We start from the raw sequence: 18,773 nt of genomic DNA on the forward strand, positions 1-18,773 counted from the left end.
ATTTTTCACACTTTTTCTCGTTGTCTAATGCTAGTCACTATTGGCTCCTGCTTTGTTTGAATCTTTGTAGCATGTAAAAGTTTGGGCATCCTTTCTTAGAATGTCTGTTACGGTGAATAGTTAAGTGAGCAGAAGATGAACTGATAACCAAAAGGTATAAAGTTAAAGATAACATATTTCTTATCAGCATTTTATGCAAGATTAGTGAATTGTTTTTGTTTTGTACAATGTACAGTGAAAAAAGGAAAGGAGCACTGTGCAAAAGGTTGGGCACCCCAAGATATTTGAGGTCTCAGATAACTTTTACCAAGGTCTCAGACCTTAATTAGGGCTATGGCTTATTCACAGTGATCTTTAGGAAACCGCAGGCTAGATTGGACAAAGGGAACTTAAAATCCCTGTTTGACTTCAAAAGACCTTCATGAAGATTTAACAAACTGTGGAGTGGAGCAAATGACCTTCATGGTAGAGTCAGCAGAAGAAAAGCTTTCCTGCATCGTAGCTTCAAAATTCAACACCTGGAGTTTGCAAATTAACATCAAACACGCCTGATGCATTTTGGAAACAAGTCCTGTGGACCAATGATGTCAAAATAGAACTTTTTGGCCGCAATGTACAAAGCTATGTTTGGAGAAAAAAAGTGCAGAATTCCATGAAAAGAACACCTCTCTAACTATTAAGCATGAGGGTGGATGAATCATGTTTTGGACTTCTGTTGCAGTCAGTGGCACAAGGAACATGTCATTGGTAGAGGGAAGAATGGATTTAAATAAAAATTCTGGAAGGAAACATCACACCATTTGTAAAAACTGAAGTAAATAGGAGGCTGGCTCCTACAACAAGATGAAGATCCAAAAACACACCTCAAAGTCTATAATGGAATCAATGGAATACCTCAAGAGGCGCCAGGTGACAATTTTGCCATGGCCCTCACAGTCCCCCAACCTAAACATTATTGAAAATCTGTGGATAGATCTCAAAAGAGCAGTGTGTGAAAGACAGTCTAAAAATCTTGCAGAATTACAAGCCTTTTGCAAGGATGAATGGGCGAAAATACCCCAAGTAAGAATTAAAAGATCTAACTGGCCACAAAAACATTTACAAGTGGTGATACTTGCCAAAGGGGGTGTTACTAAGTACTGACCATGTTGGGTGCCTACATTTTTGCTTCAAGCCCTTTTCATTTTTTTGGTATTTTCTACCTGTGAATGGTGGAAATAAAAATTAAATCTTGCTTAAAATATGAAAGAAATGTGGCGTGTTTAACTTTATGCCTTTTGGTGATCAGTTCATCTTCTGCTCAATGAACTATTCACAGTAACAGACATTTTAAGGGTGCCCAAACTTTTGCAGGCAACTATACTTTCTTCACTAAAGCATGAGAATACATTTTTTTGTTGTCTCCCACAAACTACAAGGGGTATGTAACATAAAAAATTTCATTTTTCAGAGTATTCTTTTAATTTTACATTTCAGCTTTTAATATTAAAGTAATATTAGTTATTCAGGTTGCAGGCCTTAAAACATTCAGTGTCAAACATTTGTAATATTAGATGAAATCAGGAAGAGGCAAATACTTTTTCACAGTAGTGTTTGTCTTTAGCATAATGAGAGTCAAATATGTCCAGTGTCTCCTCTCCCACACTTCCTACTTTAAACTTATGATTCCCCCCTCTCTGCAAGGTGATATAGAAAACAAAGCAAGGCTGTTTTTACCTGAGTTGTGAACTTCAACCAGAGTGGGCAACCCCTCTTGCGTGTTGGCATCAACGGGTGCAAATGAGGTGAATACAGAGAGGCTGTTGCAGGCTTTGCTGGTCTGAATGGCTTTCAGGCGGTATCTTCTGCATGGCCCTGGAAGGAAAAAATGCATGCTGGGGTGTTAATGCAAGCCATCATGAAGGACAACTGCAGATATTACCTGAGAAGGTATGACTGATGTATGGAGTTGCTGAATACGCAGTATACAGTTGCAGTGTTCTGACCTGGCATTCAGGGCCTGGGGAAATAGGAAGTAGGATTCAAGTAAAGAGTAGTTATTGAACCAAGTATTGTCCCTGTTTGGATTTTTGAGGATAGTAATGCTGGAAGGCAGCATTGTCTTGCTTCTAGACTTTAGTAGGAGGTATCTCTTACTCTATGTATTGAGGCTCAATACACATGCAGGATGAATGGAAGCCAGAAGAGAGAGCTCTGCAAGACAGTTCACATAAGCCAGGTGTTGCTGACTCCAGAAGATATTTCAGAAACTGCCCTGGATATGCAATTTTGATGGATCTTATGCAATATGGACATGCTGTGGAAATGTACATAATTATCAATTGTGACATCATACTGATGAGGCAATTTCTAAATGGGAATGACAGTTCATTAACTTATGCAGAATTTTTGGAAATGTTGAAAATTCCAGTGTGGTATGTGGTAATGTTTGATCTTATCCATAGAGGAGTTATTACACTTCTTAGCAGCAGTAATGGAATATCTAATCATTCAGATAATAATTTAACATGTAATGCATTATTAAATGATGATAATATTTAAGAAAAGAAGTTTAATAATGATAATAATCATATACTAAACTTGTATTTACCGAAATATACTGTACCTGCAAAAACCTATCGGAAGTAAAGTTTAGAAAATTGGAAGTATATGCTGTCTTACTCATAAAATTAAGGAAGTATCATATCACATAATTCATATTATTTATCCTGCTAAGCAATTATTATCCACTTGATCAATGTATGTAAAATGTGGTTGTGTCCATCTGTGATATGATTACTCATGAACCACTGGAGCTGTAATGTTGATCAAAAGCTTGTGATGTGATATGCACTGGTGAAGTTAAAAATGTGGGTGGTGGCAATATTCATGAAATTACTGGGGACCATGTGCTATTTACAGCAAACTGCGCAAGAAGGTGATGTGGCAGAAAGGAAAAGAACAGCGGTGACATCTGCTGAGCATGAAGCACATTGCTGAAGCCACACTTAGGAAGAAGAACAAGAACAGCAGCACTAGCGTGAAGTACGACATGTGCAACAAAAACAGATAAATACCTATGCAAACTGACCTGTGCTTGTGTTCTCACACCACAGTGATCATTATAATCACAAAATACAGTGCTATACACGTGATGGTGTGAAAATTAATGCCAGCAGCAACATCTCCTGACCATCAAGCCAAATACAGGCGGAATTTCAGGAATGAAGAACGATGAGAAGTAAGACTAATATGAAGCAACTGAACAACTATGGCTCATCAATAGGCCAAACATACTCAACGTTACAGCATGCAAGAAAGACAACAACAGAGAAATGTATGTCAACAAACAAGGAGATTATTCAAACATTGCATTTCCATCCATACATCAAAGTTTAGTTGAAGAGAATTACATACAAAAAGTTACATCAGTAAAGTGTTCATTCTGGGGCAGGAGTTTTTCAAGTTGAAAACGAATGTGTGACTATGATGGGAATGTTCAGCTTTCTCTATATGAACCACCTTTATTTGAGGACCAGAGGACCACGTGTTACCAAGTCAATATGTATTTTGGAACATAAATAAAGAAACTATATTTCATTTATTTACTAAAGAAGTATTCCATCCAAAATTTAAGTTTTGCATCTGTTACTCACTGTAACTCCCAATGCTTGTAGTGATATCTAAAGTAAGATCTGAATTTTTTGCTGAAATATTGTAAATAAACCATTTCTGGGAAACCATTTTATGTTTGACAGCAAAGTGCATTCAGACAAGAATGGAGACAAGTCTCCTGATGAATCAATGAGGGGGAAGGTGGAGATTCAACTCAAAAGCACAATTTCTTTAGAACACACTTTACTATGTGCATGTGACAAGTTTCCAATGTAGTTTAATAAAATAAGCTTAATAAAAAAATAAGTGTGGCGGTGTTCATCCAGTTACTTTATTCCTATTATTCCAAAAGATGAAACATCACAAACATTTTATGTAATAAAATACATGGCACTTGTCATCCCAAAAGATGGTGCATCACAAACATTAACACTGCTTTTACAATTCCCATACCAAATGGTATATAACAGAGATATAAGCATTGCATGGTGCACTGAGGTCTATATTGATTATTGTACTTAGATTTCAACCCGTTATAGTTAGTTTTACAATATTTTAGCAAAAACATATGTGTATTTGAAATATTGTCAGTGTAAAAATAATATGTTTTTTACATGTATATTTTGAGGCACGGTGGCGCAGTGGGTAGCGCTGCTGCCTCGCAGTTGGGAGACCTGGGGACCTGGGTTCGCTTCCTGGGTCCTCCCTGCGTGGAGTTTGCATGTTCTCCCCGTGTCTGCGTGGGTTTCCTCCGGGCGCTCCGGTTTCCTCCCACAGTCCAAAGACATGCAGGTTAGGTGGATTGACGATCCTAAATTGGCCCTAGTGTGTGCTTGGTGTGTGGGTGTGTTTGTGTGTGTTCTACGGTGGGTTGGCACCCTGCCCAGGATTGGTTCCTGCCCTGTGTTGGCTGGGATTGGCTCCCGTGACCCTGTGTTCGGATTCAGCGGGTTGGACGATGGATGGATTTTGAGTCATTTTGTTTTTTTATTATGGAGAATTTGCTCTGAAGGTTTTTAACCATTTTGATTTATTTGACAAAGTTCATTCTCATTTTTGTTTCTCTCCGTTCTTTGTTTATGTGACAACAGGAGACGTGTCACATGACCACAATCATCACTTTTATGACCTTTTTTGGACCTGACAGTGTAAATATGGTAGTGGTTCTGTTGTGCATTATCTCCGAGGTACATAAACAACATCTTTAGCAATTGTTAGTTTCTTGAACAAGTAGGTCTAACGTCAGGTTTTGTTTTCAGTTTTTGAACTCTTTTTTCACCTTAGACTCAAATTCTTATATTGTCCCTTTGTTTTGGTTGCATTATCATCTATCTCTTTTAGCTTTGACCTGACATTCTCTTTTGACCACAATATTTGCTAATATTGCCATCTCCTGGTTTATTCAGACACAATAACCCTTCAACAACAGCAAGTTGGAACAATAAGCACACAACTGGATACTTTACATTTGGATCATGCAACATGAGTAATTTGAGATTTATTACATTTGTTTTTGTTTAAATCTGGTCACCACTGAAGCCCATTGTCTCAGGGATTTTTTTCTATTTTTTCGGTGGACTATTCTTTTCATTTATTCTATCCAAATTGTTTTGGAGCAACTCACAGTATTTCTTATTAAGATTTTGAAAGAGTCTGTATCCTTTTAATAGTTATTACATCTTATTTTACACACCTGGATATGGAGCAAAAAATTATAATTAATCTGTTATTAATCATAGGGCGATATCAGATCCATAGAATGAAATGGATTAATTCTACGACAAATATTAACCAGTTAGAAAACAGATTAAAATTATTTCTAACTAGGGGGCTTACCCCCTGCTCGCTTCATTTGCCAACACCCCTGGCCTGCGCTATGTGCCAGCCACTTTGCGTCTCTGCCGCTCGCGTTGCGAAGAAGGGGGCTGAATACACCCCAAGGAAACGCAGTTGCTCCTCCGAAACCCCCTCTTAAACGGTGATACAATGGGAAACAAATACAGTTTTTTTAACCTCCTCTTTGCTCGATCTGCTGCTGGTTTGCTTCTGCTGCCGTGCCACATGATCTGCATCTTGCACTGTGCTTCGAACATTTAAAAGCCCGTACAGCAGCTGTCCTACTCTGTCTTTTATTTCTGGCCCCAGGCATGATTAAATCTTTTGGCACAAAGTCTTGTCTCGCGGGATGTGAGTTCATGATATTTTAGTTTATAATTTAAAAAAGTAATAAGAATCTGAAAATCTGTGCTGCCTTCGGTAATATCACAAGATCAAACTGGATTTATTAAAGGCCGACACTTAGCTTCTAATATTCGACGCCTGTTTAATGTAATATATTCACCCGCAAAATCAAACATCCCAGAGATATTATTATCCTTGGATGCAGAAAAAGCATTTAAAATGATTGAATGTAACTACCTTTTCACTACATTGGAGAAATTTGGGTTTGGCCTGAACATTTGTGCATGGATCAAACTACTGTACACAAATCCAGAAGCTTCAGTATGTATTAACAGCATTAATTCAGACTACTTTAAACTAGAACGTGGTACCAGACAAGGATGACACTAGTCACCACTACTTTTTGTATTCACCATTGAGCCACTGGCAGTTCACTGTCGAAACGCTTATGAGATAAAGGGGATTATCAGAGAAGGACTTGAACAGAAAATTTCTCTATATGCAGATGATATGGTACTGTATATATCAGACCCACAAAATACTGTGCCTGCAGTCCTAACAGCACTAACAGAATTTCAAAAGATTTCTGGTCTCAGAATTAATTTGAATAAAAGTGTGCTCTTTCCAGTGAATCCTCAAGCACACAATATTAGATTGGACACCTTCCCTTTTATCATCGCAGATCAGTTTAAATATCTAGGGGTAAATATCACAAGTAAACATAAAGCTCTTTATCAACAAAATTTCGCCATCTGTATGGAAAAAATTAAGCAAGACTTGCATAGATGGTCAACCCTTCATCTCACTTTAGCTGGAAGAATTAACATTGTTAAGATGAATATCCTTCCTAAGCGTCTCTTTTTATTTCAAAATATTCCAATATACATGATTAAATCGTTTTTTAAGAAATTTGATTCAACCATAACCACATTTATTTGGAATTCAAAACATCCAGGTATCCAAAGAGCAACCCTACAAAGGCCAAAGGCAGAAGGTGGCACGGCTCTACCTTTCAATTTAATTACTGTGCAGCAAACATACAAACTATAAAAACCTGGACATGGACAGAAATAGATGAACACACACAGGCTTGGTCCGCAATAGAAATAAAATTCTGCAGTACTTCTTTATATTCCTTGCTTTGTGCCCCAATAAATCCAAGTTATCACCAATATACTAAAAACCCAATTGTGCTTCACTCACTCAGAATATGGAACCAATGTAGGAAGCATTTTAAGACAGAGAATCTTTTATCTGTAGCACCTTTGCATACGAACCACCTTTTTCAACCCTCGCAAACATATGCAGTTTCAAAAGTCTGGAAAACATTTGGGATTAAGTCACTTAGAGATCTGTACATAGACAACGTCTTTGCATTTTACGAACAATTACATTCCAAATTTAACTTTCCAGTAACACATTTCTTTCACTATCTTCAAATTAGAAACTTTGTTAAACTGAACCTGCCCAATTTTTCTCACCTCCCACCTCCCTTTTTGCTGGAAAAAATATTGCTCAGTTTCGAGGACTTAGACTACATTTCAGTAATATATAAAAATATTTTACAGTCCCTCCCTTTCAAAGATCCAAGAGGACAATGGGAAAAGGATCTTTCACTCAACATCTCAGAAAAGGAGTGGAAGGTAGCAATGCAGAGAATTCCCTCGATCTCCATATGCGCAAAGCATGCAATTATTCAACTCAAAATTATTAATCGAGCACATCTGTCTTGCTTAAAATTGTCCAAAATGTTTCCAGGGAAAGATCCAACCTGCAAACGCTGCAATCAAGTTCCAGCCTTACTTGGTCACATGTTTTGGGCCTGCACCAAATTAACATCATTCTGGACAAAAAAATTTAAGTGCTTTTCAGACAGCCTTGGTGTCACAATCCCTCCTAGCCCATTAACAGCTGTGTTTAGTGTACTTCCTGATGGGCTTAAAGTGGAGAAGGACAAACAAACTCTGATTGCCTTTACTACACTATTGGCACGTAGACTTATCTTGCTAAACTGGAAGAATCCTAACTCTCCTCTTTTGAGCCAGTGGGTAGCTGATATTATATATTATTTGAAATTGGAAAAAATGTAATTCTCACTTGGAGGATCTGTGCAAAACTTTTTCAAAACCTGGCAGGATCTAATCAATAACATTTTAGAATAAGCTTTTTAAGCACTGAGGAACCAGATTCCCTCCCCATTTCTTTTTCTTCTCCATTTATCTTAATTCACTTATTAATTAATCTATTTACTTGTTTTTACTGGCTTTAAGTTTTGTTCTGCTGACCATGCTCTCTTTCTCAGGGGTGGGGGTTGATTTGTTTTAATCCTATTTTTGTAAAATTTATCTATTTGTATAGAATGTTGTGTGATTCCAATAAAATCAATAAAAATAAAAATAAAAAAAAGAATCTGAAAATCTAACAATATCACATTCAACTTCGATAAATTCTGAAAAGAATGATACCAAACATATATATGTAGGTTTTAAAATAAGCCTGATTTAAAGCGTGACATAAAATCGTTGCACTTTTAGGCTTAGGATTTTATATACAGGTGCTGGTCATGAAATTAGAATATCATGACAAAGTTGATTTATTTCAGTAATTCCATTCAAAAAGTGAAACTTGTATATTAGATTCATTCATTACACACAGACTGATGTATTTCAAATGTTTATTTCTTTTAATGTTGATGATTATAACTGACAACTAATGAAAGTCCCAAATTCAGTATCTCGGAAAATTAGAATATCAATTAAGACCAATGCAAAAAAAAGGATTTTTAGAAATGTTGGCCAACTGAAAGGTATGAACATGAAAAGTATGAGCATGTACAGCACTCAATATTTAGTTGGGGCTCCTTTGGCCTGGATTACTGCAGCAATGTGGCGTGGCATGGAGTCGATCAGTCTGTGGCACTGCTCAGGTGTTATGAGAGCCCATGTTGCTCTGATAGTGGCCTTCAGCTCTTCTGAATTGTTGGGTCTGGCGTATTGCATCTTCCTCTTCACAATACCCCATAGATTTTCTATGGGGTTAAGGTCAGGCGAGTTTGCTGGCCAATCAAGAACAGGGATACCATGGTCCTTAAACCAGGTACTGGTAGCTTTGGCACCGTGTGCAGGTGCCAGGTCCTGTTGGAAAATGAAATCTGCATCTCCATAAAGTTCGTCAGCAGCAGGAAGCATGAAGTGCTCTAAAACTTCCTGGTAGACGGCTGCGTTGACCTTGGACCTCAGAAAACACAATGGACCAACACCAGCAGATGACATGGCACCCCAAACCATTACTGACTGTGGAAACTTTACACTGGACTTCACACAACGTGGATTCTGTGCCTCTCCTCTCTTCCTCCAGACTCTGGGACCTTGATTTCCAAAGGAAATGCAAAATTTTCTTTCATCAGAGAACATAACTTTGGACCACTCAGCAGCAGTCCAGTCCTTTTTGTCTTTAGCCCAGGCGAGACGCTTCTGGCGCTGTCTCTTGTTCAAGAGTGGCTTGACACAAGGAATGCAACAGCTGAAACCCATGTCTTGCATACATCTGTGAGTGGTGGTTCTTGAAGCACTGACTCCAGCTGCAGTCCACTCTTTGTGAATCTCCCCCACATTTTTGAATGGGTTTTGTTTCACAATCCTCTCCAGGGTGCGGTTATCCCTATTGCTTGTACACTTTTTTCTACCACATCTTGTCCTTCCTTTCGCCTCTCTATTAATGTGCTTGGACACAGAGCTCTGTGAACGGCCAGCCTCTTTAGCAATGACCTTTTGTGTCTTGCCCTCCTTGTGCAAGGTGTCAATGGTCGTCTTTTGGACAACTGTCAAGTCAGCAGTCTTCCCCATGATTGTGTAGCCTACAGAACTAGACTGAGAGACCATTTAAAGGCTTTTGCAGGTGTTTTGAGTTAATTAGCTGATTAGAGTGTGGCACCAGGTGTCTTCAATATTGAACCTTTTCACAAAATTCTAATTTTCCGAGATACTGAATTTGGGACTTTCATTAGTTGTCAGTTATAATCATCAAAATTAAAAGAAATAAACATTTGATTAAGCATCAGTCTGTGTGTAATGAATGCATCTAATATACAAGTTTCACTTTTTGAATGGAATTACTGAAATAAATCAACTTTGTCATTGATATTCTAATTTTATGACCAGCACCTGTATATAGAGTACATATTAAAAATATGTAAGCTAAAATAACAATTGACTTAAATTACGTTGCTTATGTAAATTAGTTATGTACCTTGTAGGAGGAGATTGAGGCTGTTCCATTACCCAGACATGAGGCCAGCGTGACAGTGCTAACACATTTGACGGTGGGGCAAAGAAATTAATTTGCACCCAGCTGGTATGTTTTAATAACTGGACAAGCGAAAGCAGTGACTAGGGAGGAGGAGTCAGAGTCAGGAGTCAACAGGCAACACTCAGTGGTGGGTGGAAGAAGGAACATTTGAAACATTTATTGTTTTGTATTACTTTGTAGCTGATTACTGGAGAAAGGGTTGCAGGGAAGTGCCTGAAGAGAATGCAAAGCCTTTATTTTTTCTGATAATTTGAAGTGCTTTGCTATGTCTGTGGTTTAGGTCACTCTCATGCCCCCTTGTGGTCATGACCTCAAATCTATTATAATGTATGTAATACTGTCAATTATTAGTGTTTATGTATTGTTTTTGCTTAAAACACTTGTATAACGTCTCACCTTCCCAGTGTGTAGCATTCACGAGGATCTAATGTTAGTGGTCTGTGCAAAATTTTTAGGATGGTGTTTGATTATGGTGTTGATAGTGTGCACGAAAGTAATTGTGGAAAAGCTCTCTTATTTTTGTGAACATAATAAGCAAACTAAAATGTATTAGGTGCATATTGCATCTCTCCAAATACAATTCAACAAATCTATGTGAAGTGTAGATTGTTTTTCTCCTGTTATATTTTGTAAAGAGCTGAGAATTCAACATTACATCACAGCTTGGCTAAAAGTTTTACCAGCGTCACATCGCTTTCAGTACAAGTTGACGACAAAAAATGTCTTTCTGATGAAGATGGTTATCATGATATTTTTGTGTCTGCTTTGTATTTGGAGTAATGCCATGTACATTTAATTTGTTTAGTTTGCTTTTAATTTTCATGAAACAATCAAGATAATCTTTGACTGCCATAGATTCAACACAAAATAAATACCACTTGACTAGCCTATAACTTATGACCACAAACTGTTATTAATACTAACCTGTTCAAATCACAAACACACCATGCTACCAGGAATTTGTAGCTCCTGGACAATGTTCCTCAATATTTATTCTTTGAAGCCCCAATCATATTGCATGGTTTTGTTGCCACAAGCTGATGAGTTCATCTTTCTTCCCATGCATACACAAACGTCTCAGAGAGATGCTTACAAAAGCGTAAACATGGAGTCACTTCCTGGTTGGTCAATGTGAATTAAAATGCAGAACTGGTTTGTAGGACCTCTCATTCCTGGGGAACTCAAGTCAACAGTGCCCACATTTTGTGGCATGTCAAAAATCTGTCAAGAGCCTGTAAACCACTGAGATTGTGTCAGAATTTATCTCATACTTGTGAGTAGTAACTTCACAATCTTCAATCACGTTCTTGAGATTTTATGCCCATTTGGGAAAACACTTAGAGTTTGCATGTCAAGCTCAAATCACACAGTGTATGTCTACCCTAAGTGGTTCACCCACCCTACATTTAGATGGCATCCAAGCCTTTTGTGAGGGTTGTTTCAGTAATGTTGGCCACTGGACGTATATTCTGCTTATTTCTTTTGTTACTTTGTGATCTCCCATAATTAATCACACCCTCCTATTGGTTTTGCATAATGATTGTTTTTTAGTTTTTATAAAGATCTCATTTTAAGTGCTTTTATTCTGAGTAAGGTGGCAGAATGGATTGCTCCATCACAATTTACTGTATATGAAGCATTAATTTGCCATGTTGTAGTGGCTGTGGGATTAGTAACAATTTGCACAGCCAGAGTGGGCAGCAAGAGCAAAATGTGGCTTATTATTATCAATGCAGCACCATGTGGCTCACTCACCATGCTCGATGTCCCCCTCTTGCTCTGCCAGGTTCTCATAATCTCTGATGATAGAATGAGCAGTCAGCTGGTGGACCATCTCTTCCCAGCCCTCCCCATGCTGACAGGTGGGCCTGTTGCCAGATGCAAAAAGAGACTCTAGGTCAATGGTCACCTCCCAGCTGGCTGGTTGACCATCTAGTACACCATGAATGATAGCCCGGCCACTGCACTTTTCTTGTTCCGTAGGAACAGGACAGAAGAGGTAGTCAGGGTCTATTAGGCCATCCCAGTCAAGAGGAGATGCTGGAAACAGCAGGCCATCTGAGACAAAATAAAGAACATAGAACAAAGGTTTTAGTGTGCAGCTGCTCAGAGAAGTTCACTGATCCCTGCTTACCTAATTTCATGTACTGTATGAATGTTTATTGGTGGCACTACTGCCGCCTGAAGGTCATTCAGCTTAAACTTCAGTCACCCTTTTAGAAAGGAGTGCTGAGGTGGGGATCATTCAGAGGGTTTGTAGATGTTGACTCACTGGAGTCAGAGAGGCTCTTCTGAGATTGGGTTCCTTGCCCATCAGATCGTTTCAGCCTGTTCTGCTCCTCCTGCCTGCCCCCCAGCACTTGGTCAAAGGATACCCTTTCAAGTGCCCTTCGCAGCCTGTGCATATCCAGTTCCCCTTGAGGTGAAGAGAAGCTGCGGGCCGACATGGCAGACATAGCAATTGCCTTCTGCTTTCTCCTGACATCCTCTACCTGTAATAGAGAGCAGAAAGTAAGTATGTGCAGGACCATCCAGTAAGGGGCAGCAGATACAGCCAAAAACTGTGGATAAAACTGACAAGTAGGAAGACTCTTTGTGGAACAATGTAGGTTCAAGACAGTTAAGATGATGAAAATAAATAGGGAAAAAATGTGTCCGACCTGGGTGCAACTGTGTTTAGGTCAGAATAAGCACTTCTAAACCAAAGCTATCTTGTCTTCTTACATGGCTACTGTCCTGTTCAGGGTGCTGCGCACAGGAGGTGGTTTTCCAGTGAGGCTCCCAGCGCATAAGGCTTCGACCAACCTGAGGGGACACCTTCTCCAGGCCTTGTGGCAATGACCCTGCTCCTGTGCCCTGCTCATCTAGACTGGCTGCATCGCTGCTGACTGAGCACTTTGTCAGAATGTACTGGTCTTGGATGTAAGATGCCTTACGAATGCGCCGGCGTATGTCACTGGAAGAACGTTGCTCTTCACCTGATAGTGGGGGAGGAGAGATGAGGAACTGGTCACTATCTGCATACCTCACTGGTTTTTAGATGGTTGCCCATTGGAACTTACCAGTATCAAAAGCACGGGCACAGGAGAATTCTGAAGAGATCTCCCTAGAGATTTCACAAAGAGCTTCTTGGATTGGGCTGTGTCCTGAAGAGCTGGCTCGGCGCACAAAAGCTGAAGGTATTAGTAGTTCATCCTGGGAAAGACCCTCAGAACCAAACACTGAACTGACTGAACCACGAGACCGTACCCTGGAGCTGCAAGGATGCATCTACCAAATACAAGGAAACATATATTTCCATATGAAAATGACCACTATTCTGCCCCGACCCAACACTGCCCCTCACCCATAGTCCTTACCTCACCCGTAATGCTGCGGAAGGTGGCCACATCATATATGGCACAATAGCTGATCAGCCGCTCTCCAAGATACAAAGGGGGGATCCTGCCAGGGGACAGCAAAGTCTCCACTCGGTCAGGTACGTACCAGTCTATGCGGATGTCACTAAGTGCAGGTTCCAGTGCTTTCCTCAGAGACTTGATCAGCTGTACCAAGAAAGCAGCATGAGAAGCAAGAAGCCATGCCAGTCAGGGGTACATACAGTTAGGTCTGTAAGTATTCGGACAGTGATACGGTTTTCATAAATTTTGGCTCTGTGTGTCACCACAATGGATTTGAAAATATTTGATTGAAGTGCAGACTTGCAGTTTTAATTTAAGGCTTTTAACAAAAACATTATTTGAGCCATTTAGGAAAAGACAGCCATTTTTATACATGTTAGTATTTGGACAAAATAACATAATCATTAATATAATGATAATTTTCATTATTTGTTTAAAAATCATTACAGTCAATGACTGCCTGAAGTCTGGAACCCATGGCCTTCTCCAAGTGCCGGGTTTCTACCCTTTTTGAAGTGCCATTATATCAGTTTTGCAGCATTTGTCTCAATCTGAGCAGACAGTATAGTTCTGTACACTTTAGAAATCATCCTGCAAATTTTGTCAGCAGTCATATCATCAATAAACACCAGTGACCCACTTCCATTAGTAGTCACACATGCCCATACCATAACTCTGCCTCTACCATGTTTCACAGATGATGTGGTATTCTACAGATCATGAGCCGTTCCTTCTCTTCTCCATACTCTTCTCTATCCATCATTCTGGGACATATTGATCTTAATTTCATTTGTCCAAAGAAAACTGTTACAAAATTGGCCTGGTTTTTAAACATATTTTCTGGCAAAGATTGTCCTTCCTATGCTTGAGTATTACCAGTGGTTTGTACCTTGTGGTAAACCCTCTGTCTCTACTTTTCTGAAGTTTCTCTTGATTGTAGGCTTTGGCAATCATAGGTCTACCTCCAAGAGAGCGTTCTTGGGTTGGCTAAATGTCATGCATTGTTTTTTCTTCATGAAGGAAAGAATTCTGGGATCATCTAGCACAGTTGTCTTCAATGGTTGTCCAGGCCTTCTGGTGTTGGTGAGCTCACCAGTATGTTCCTTCTCTTTAAGAATGTACCAGATGGATGATTTGACCACTCCTGGTATCTTTGTAAGGGGTTTGTTTTCTCTGCCTAATGATGGCCTGTTTTTACTTGCTTGACAGCTCTTTGGACCTCATATATTCCAAATGCAACTTCTGCACTTGGAATTAACTCTAGACCTTCTATCAGCTTAATAGTTAATGAAATAATGTGGGGACTGCTCCCACCTAGCTATGGAACAGCTTGTCAGTCAATTGTCCAAATACTTTTGAGTCCCTGAAAATGGGGTACTGTGTATAAAAATGGCTGTCATTCCTAAATGGCTCATGGAATATTTCTGTTAAACCCTTTGAATTAATGCTGAAAGTCTACACTTAACTCATGTAATTATTTCTTCATTTCAAATCCACTGTGGTGGCATATAGAGCCAAAATTATGAATATCGTGGCACTGTCAAAATACTTATAGACCTAATTGAGTGTGTTTGCAGTTTTAGCATTGAGAGAAAAGTGTTGTGCCCCAGGTGCCTTGTGCCTCTTGGCACTAAATTCTCTTAGGTGTTGACATCAGGCCTGTCAGGCTTTAAATGATTTGTACCAGACCTTTGTCACCTTTTCCTCCCCATTTTTTTATCTGCTTACTCCCTATGCTGGGGCGAAGGAAGGTGCCATATAAGACATCCACAGCTCACCTTTGGCTGCAGCCTCTCTTCTTCAGTACAGAACTCTGCTGTTCCCCCTGTCACCTTGGCCACACCACGTAGGAGTCGCTGACACACAAGGGGACCAAGCCCAAGAGTGAAACACCTAGTAGAAAATCAAAAACAGGCAGAACCATCCCTAGGGGTTTCAGAGCATAACATAGCAATACACTTGGTGTGGACAGTGCAAAACATAATCTGGAAGAGAACCTTTTGGTTAGTATAGGAAGACAACACGGAACACTGGCAGTGATCACCAAGACATTTGTGTTACTGTGAAGGAGATGCTGCTCTACAGTGTAGCAATAAAAAGAATGGTATTATTTACTGAATGACTGGAAATCTGCTATTCCAGAACTCAAGAAAAAATGCATTTTGCACAAGCAATGGAGTTAATGACATGCTAATTTTGTTTGGTGGTTTGTGTACTTCAACAATTTGGGACTTATGACAACATTGGTGTTGGAGAGTGGTGACATGTTGCATGTTAGCTGGACATGCAAGCAAGACTTTCACTGTACTCTGCAATACTACAACTCTCACTACCTCATGAATCCACTCCCATCAATAATTGAGGACTTATACAAAGCCAAACTGTAACAGTCACTTCTATGGTTAGGTACAGTGGCTTACTAGGTCTCACAGTGCTTGGATTTCATTTTGTAATTCAATTCTTTTTAAGTAAGGTTGCTTTCGGGATTATACTGTGTTTATGTTGGATACTTAGTTTAAGTGTAATTAGAGCTTTTTTGATTTTCTTACCTTCCTCTTCTTGCTTCTTTTGTCATACAACAGTTAGTTGCAAGTTTTTCTGTAACAAAGTTAAGGCTGTACTATTAATTTGTGGGCTTTGGTTGAACCACTGGCCATGGTGCATTTGTATTGGCATTTCCATGTTGTATTTGTGCCTTCCAATATATTTTGTTTATTTATATGGCAAATCTAAACTGGCCAGATATGACTGGTATTTTGTCCAGGGCTGGTTTCTGCATTGCTCCAGGACAGACCCTGTGGTGAAAATGGAGGTTTAGAAAATAGAACTCGGCATGTTAAGGAATACACCTGAAGGAACTCACCATAAATACATTTATCACCATGCTGCCTACAGTATTCCAACTTGTATAGATTAGTAAAATAAACTAAAAGCAAACTGAAGATAAGATTTTTTTTACTCCTGGTATAGGTTGTAATGAGAATTCAAGCAAAATGACACATCTTATTGGCTAACTAAAAAGTTTACAATATGGAAGCTTTCAAGGCAACTCAGGTCCCTTCTTCAGGCAAGACCACCACCTGCCATGCTGTAAGATGTGTAGAGCATTTGACTGATGCTGTCTTACAAGATCAGGGCGATAGGCCCTTTTCAAACTTCTGTATTTATTTCTTCCAGAAGGCGCAGTCAAGAGGTAAATGGTCTTTCTTATTTAAGTTGTCATAGCTCTACACTTATGAAACACTGAGAGACAAACTGATCCAAGCCATCAAAGGACCAAATTGTGTTGTACACCATGGTAGCATTTATGCCTGTAGCTGTATCTTACAGATCTGATGACTACATATGGTTTATGCACCATTGAAGAACTGATACTGTGCCAAGTCTTTTTAACTGGACAAACTTTGATGTCCTACCCACATGGCAATTAGGCTTTGAAAGGGCAAATGCTCTTCTGTAGGTTAATGTACAAGAGTCTGTGCTGATGCAAAACAACACATGTGTATTCTATTGATTACAGTGATATTCTTTATTTTCATACATTCTTGGTTGATATGGTGCCATAGAGTGGTGATGAGTTGCATGTTGGCTGGACATGCAAGTAAGATTTTCACTGTACTCCATACACATGATAGTATTAATACTGCAGCTACTGTGAACTCCCTTCTCAGTGGAACAAGACAATGTGATGGCACCTTCCCCTGCATAGTATACACAATTTTAACATAAATGCAGTGTGATTCAATTCATCTTTTCTGACTAACAATGTAAACCATAAATTTAAGACCACCTATAACTCTGTATGTTTGCACAATTCATAGAAGGACCTTATTAACTTTTTCAAGCTTACAGTGTCTACATTTACATGCAGTGTAAATATTATTGATCATGACAGCATAAAAGTGTCACTTTCAAAAGTTGGCAGTTAAAGCAATTTTGTTAAAGTGTATGTGTCTGCTTATTCTTTGTTATTATTCTGTAGCATCTAGCGCTCACAAATACACATTTGGAACTGAAAAATATATATGACAAATATGAAAAACGTTTTGAAACAATATGAAGATAAATGGTTGAGAAGAAAACAGAGCAAGTACAGTCAATTTATAAGATGACAGCTAATTTACGGCAACATACTGATAGCTGTCAAAACCAAGTGAGCCAATGTTAAATATAAAAACTGATAAGCTAAAATTGTCAGCATGCTGGCACGACAAATTTATCAAATTCAGCATGGAAATTATGAAGGAATTCCTCTATGAAAAATGTTAAGGCTTTGTCCAGTTTTGATGTGAAGTGTTTTTCAACAATAGTTCTTGTACCACTAAAAAAGTGAAAGGAGACAGGTGGAATAAGCACAATCCTGGCTGTCTGTCTGGATCAATGCATCACTTCCAAATTTTGGTAACTTTTTTTTTTCTTTTTTAAAAATATGATCATGGTCTCATTAAAAGACTTGCTTTGGAAGAAGTCTTGTTAGGCACGTACTGTATCACTAAAATCCTGAAATGGTTCCTTAAAAGGCGCTTGCTTTTCTAAGGTCAACTTCCAACTGGTGTAGAAGGGAGGTTTGTAGAGCAGCACTTACGTGTATCCCTCAGAGACCTCCAACATGGGTACCCCCAATGAGAACAGTTACATCATGCTTCTAAGAAAAATATTTTCCTTTTATAGTCCAGCACGCACTGCAATTGCAGAGGAGATGTCCACTAATGTGACTGTTTGCTTCCGTAAATAATATAGCTATCCATTACCTAACCTGCTTCATAGGCTTTGGGAATTAGGGACTTATTGTCCTGTTGCTGGAGTCAATATAGTAGAATATACGAGGGGGAGTAAAGTTAAAGTTAGAAAATGGGATTTATTATAAAATGGAACAAACCTTAATCAAACTGATGTAATTTCTTAATGTAGTCTCCACCTTCTCAATGCACTTGCTCCTCCTGCCAGAAAGTATCTGGATTCCAGCAGAATAAACGGTTTTGTCTTGTCCTCACATCCATTCGTGCACCACTTTCTTTATGTCATCATCTGTCTCGAATCGACAACCACCCAGATGTTTTCTCAGTGGTCCAAAAAGATGGAAATCACACAGTGCTAAATCTGGTGAATACGGAGGATGTAGCAGTACTTCAAACTTCAGTTTCTTCAGACAAGCCTTGGTTCTTAGCAGTGTGTGGGCAGGCACTGTCTTGCAGCAAAAGGAGTCCTTGAGACAGCAGTCCCAGCCACTTGGATCAAATAGCAGGCTTCACATGGGTCTCCAGCAAGTCACAGTGACTGCAGTACCCC

General features: G+C 39.1%; 1 protein-coding gene across 2 annotated transcripts in view; it reads right to left on the reverse strand.

Annotated features, from left to right (window-relative positions):
- vwa5b2 (von Willebrand factor A domain containing 5B2) overlaps positions 1-18,773 on the reverse strand; it is a 41,080-nt gene that overhangs the window by 6,973 nt on the left and 15,334 nt on the right. For both annotated transcript variants that reach the window (XM_028793356.2, XM_051922444.1), the window contains 7 exons: positions 15,263-15,377; positions 13,443-13,628; positions 13,146-13,353; positions 12,808-13,061; positions 12,356-12,575; positions 11,839-12,141; positions 1,717-1,854 (listed from right to left, as the gene is read on the reverse strand). In XM_028793356.2, coding sequence (XP_028649189.2) covers positions 1,717-1,854; positions 11,839-12,141; positions 12,356-12,575; positions 12,808-13,061; positions 13,146-13,353; positions 13,443-13,628; positions 15,263-15,377 — 1,424 coding nt within the window. The remainder of the gene's footprint in view (positions 1-1,716; positions 1,855-11,838; positions 12,142-12,355; positions 12,576-12,807; positions 13,062-13,145; positions 13,354-13,442; positions 13,629-15,262; positions 15,378-18,773) is intronic.

Source organism: Erpetoichthys calabaricus, chromosome 2 (genome assembly GCF_900747795.2).
Source record: "Erpetoichthys calabaricus chromosome 2, fErpCal1.3, whole genome shotgun sequence".
Taxonomy (NCBI): domain Eukaryota; kingdom Metazoa; phylum Chordata; class Cladistia; order Polypteriformes; family Polypteridae; genus Erpetoichthys; species Erpetoichthys calabaricus.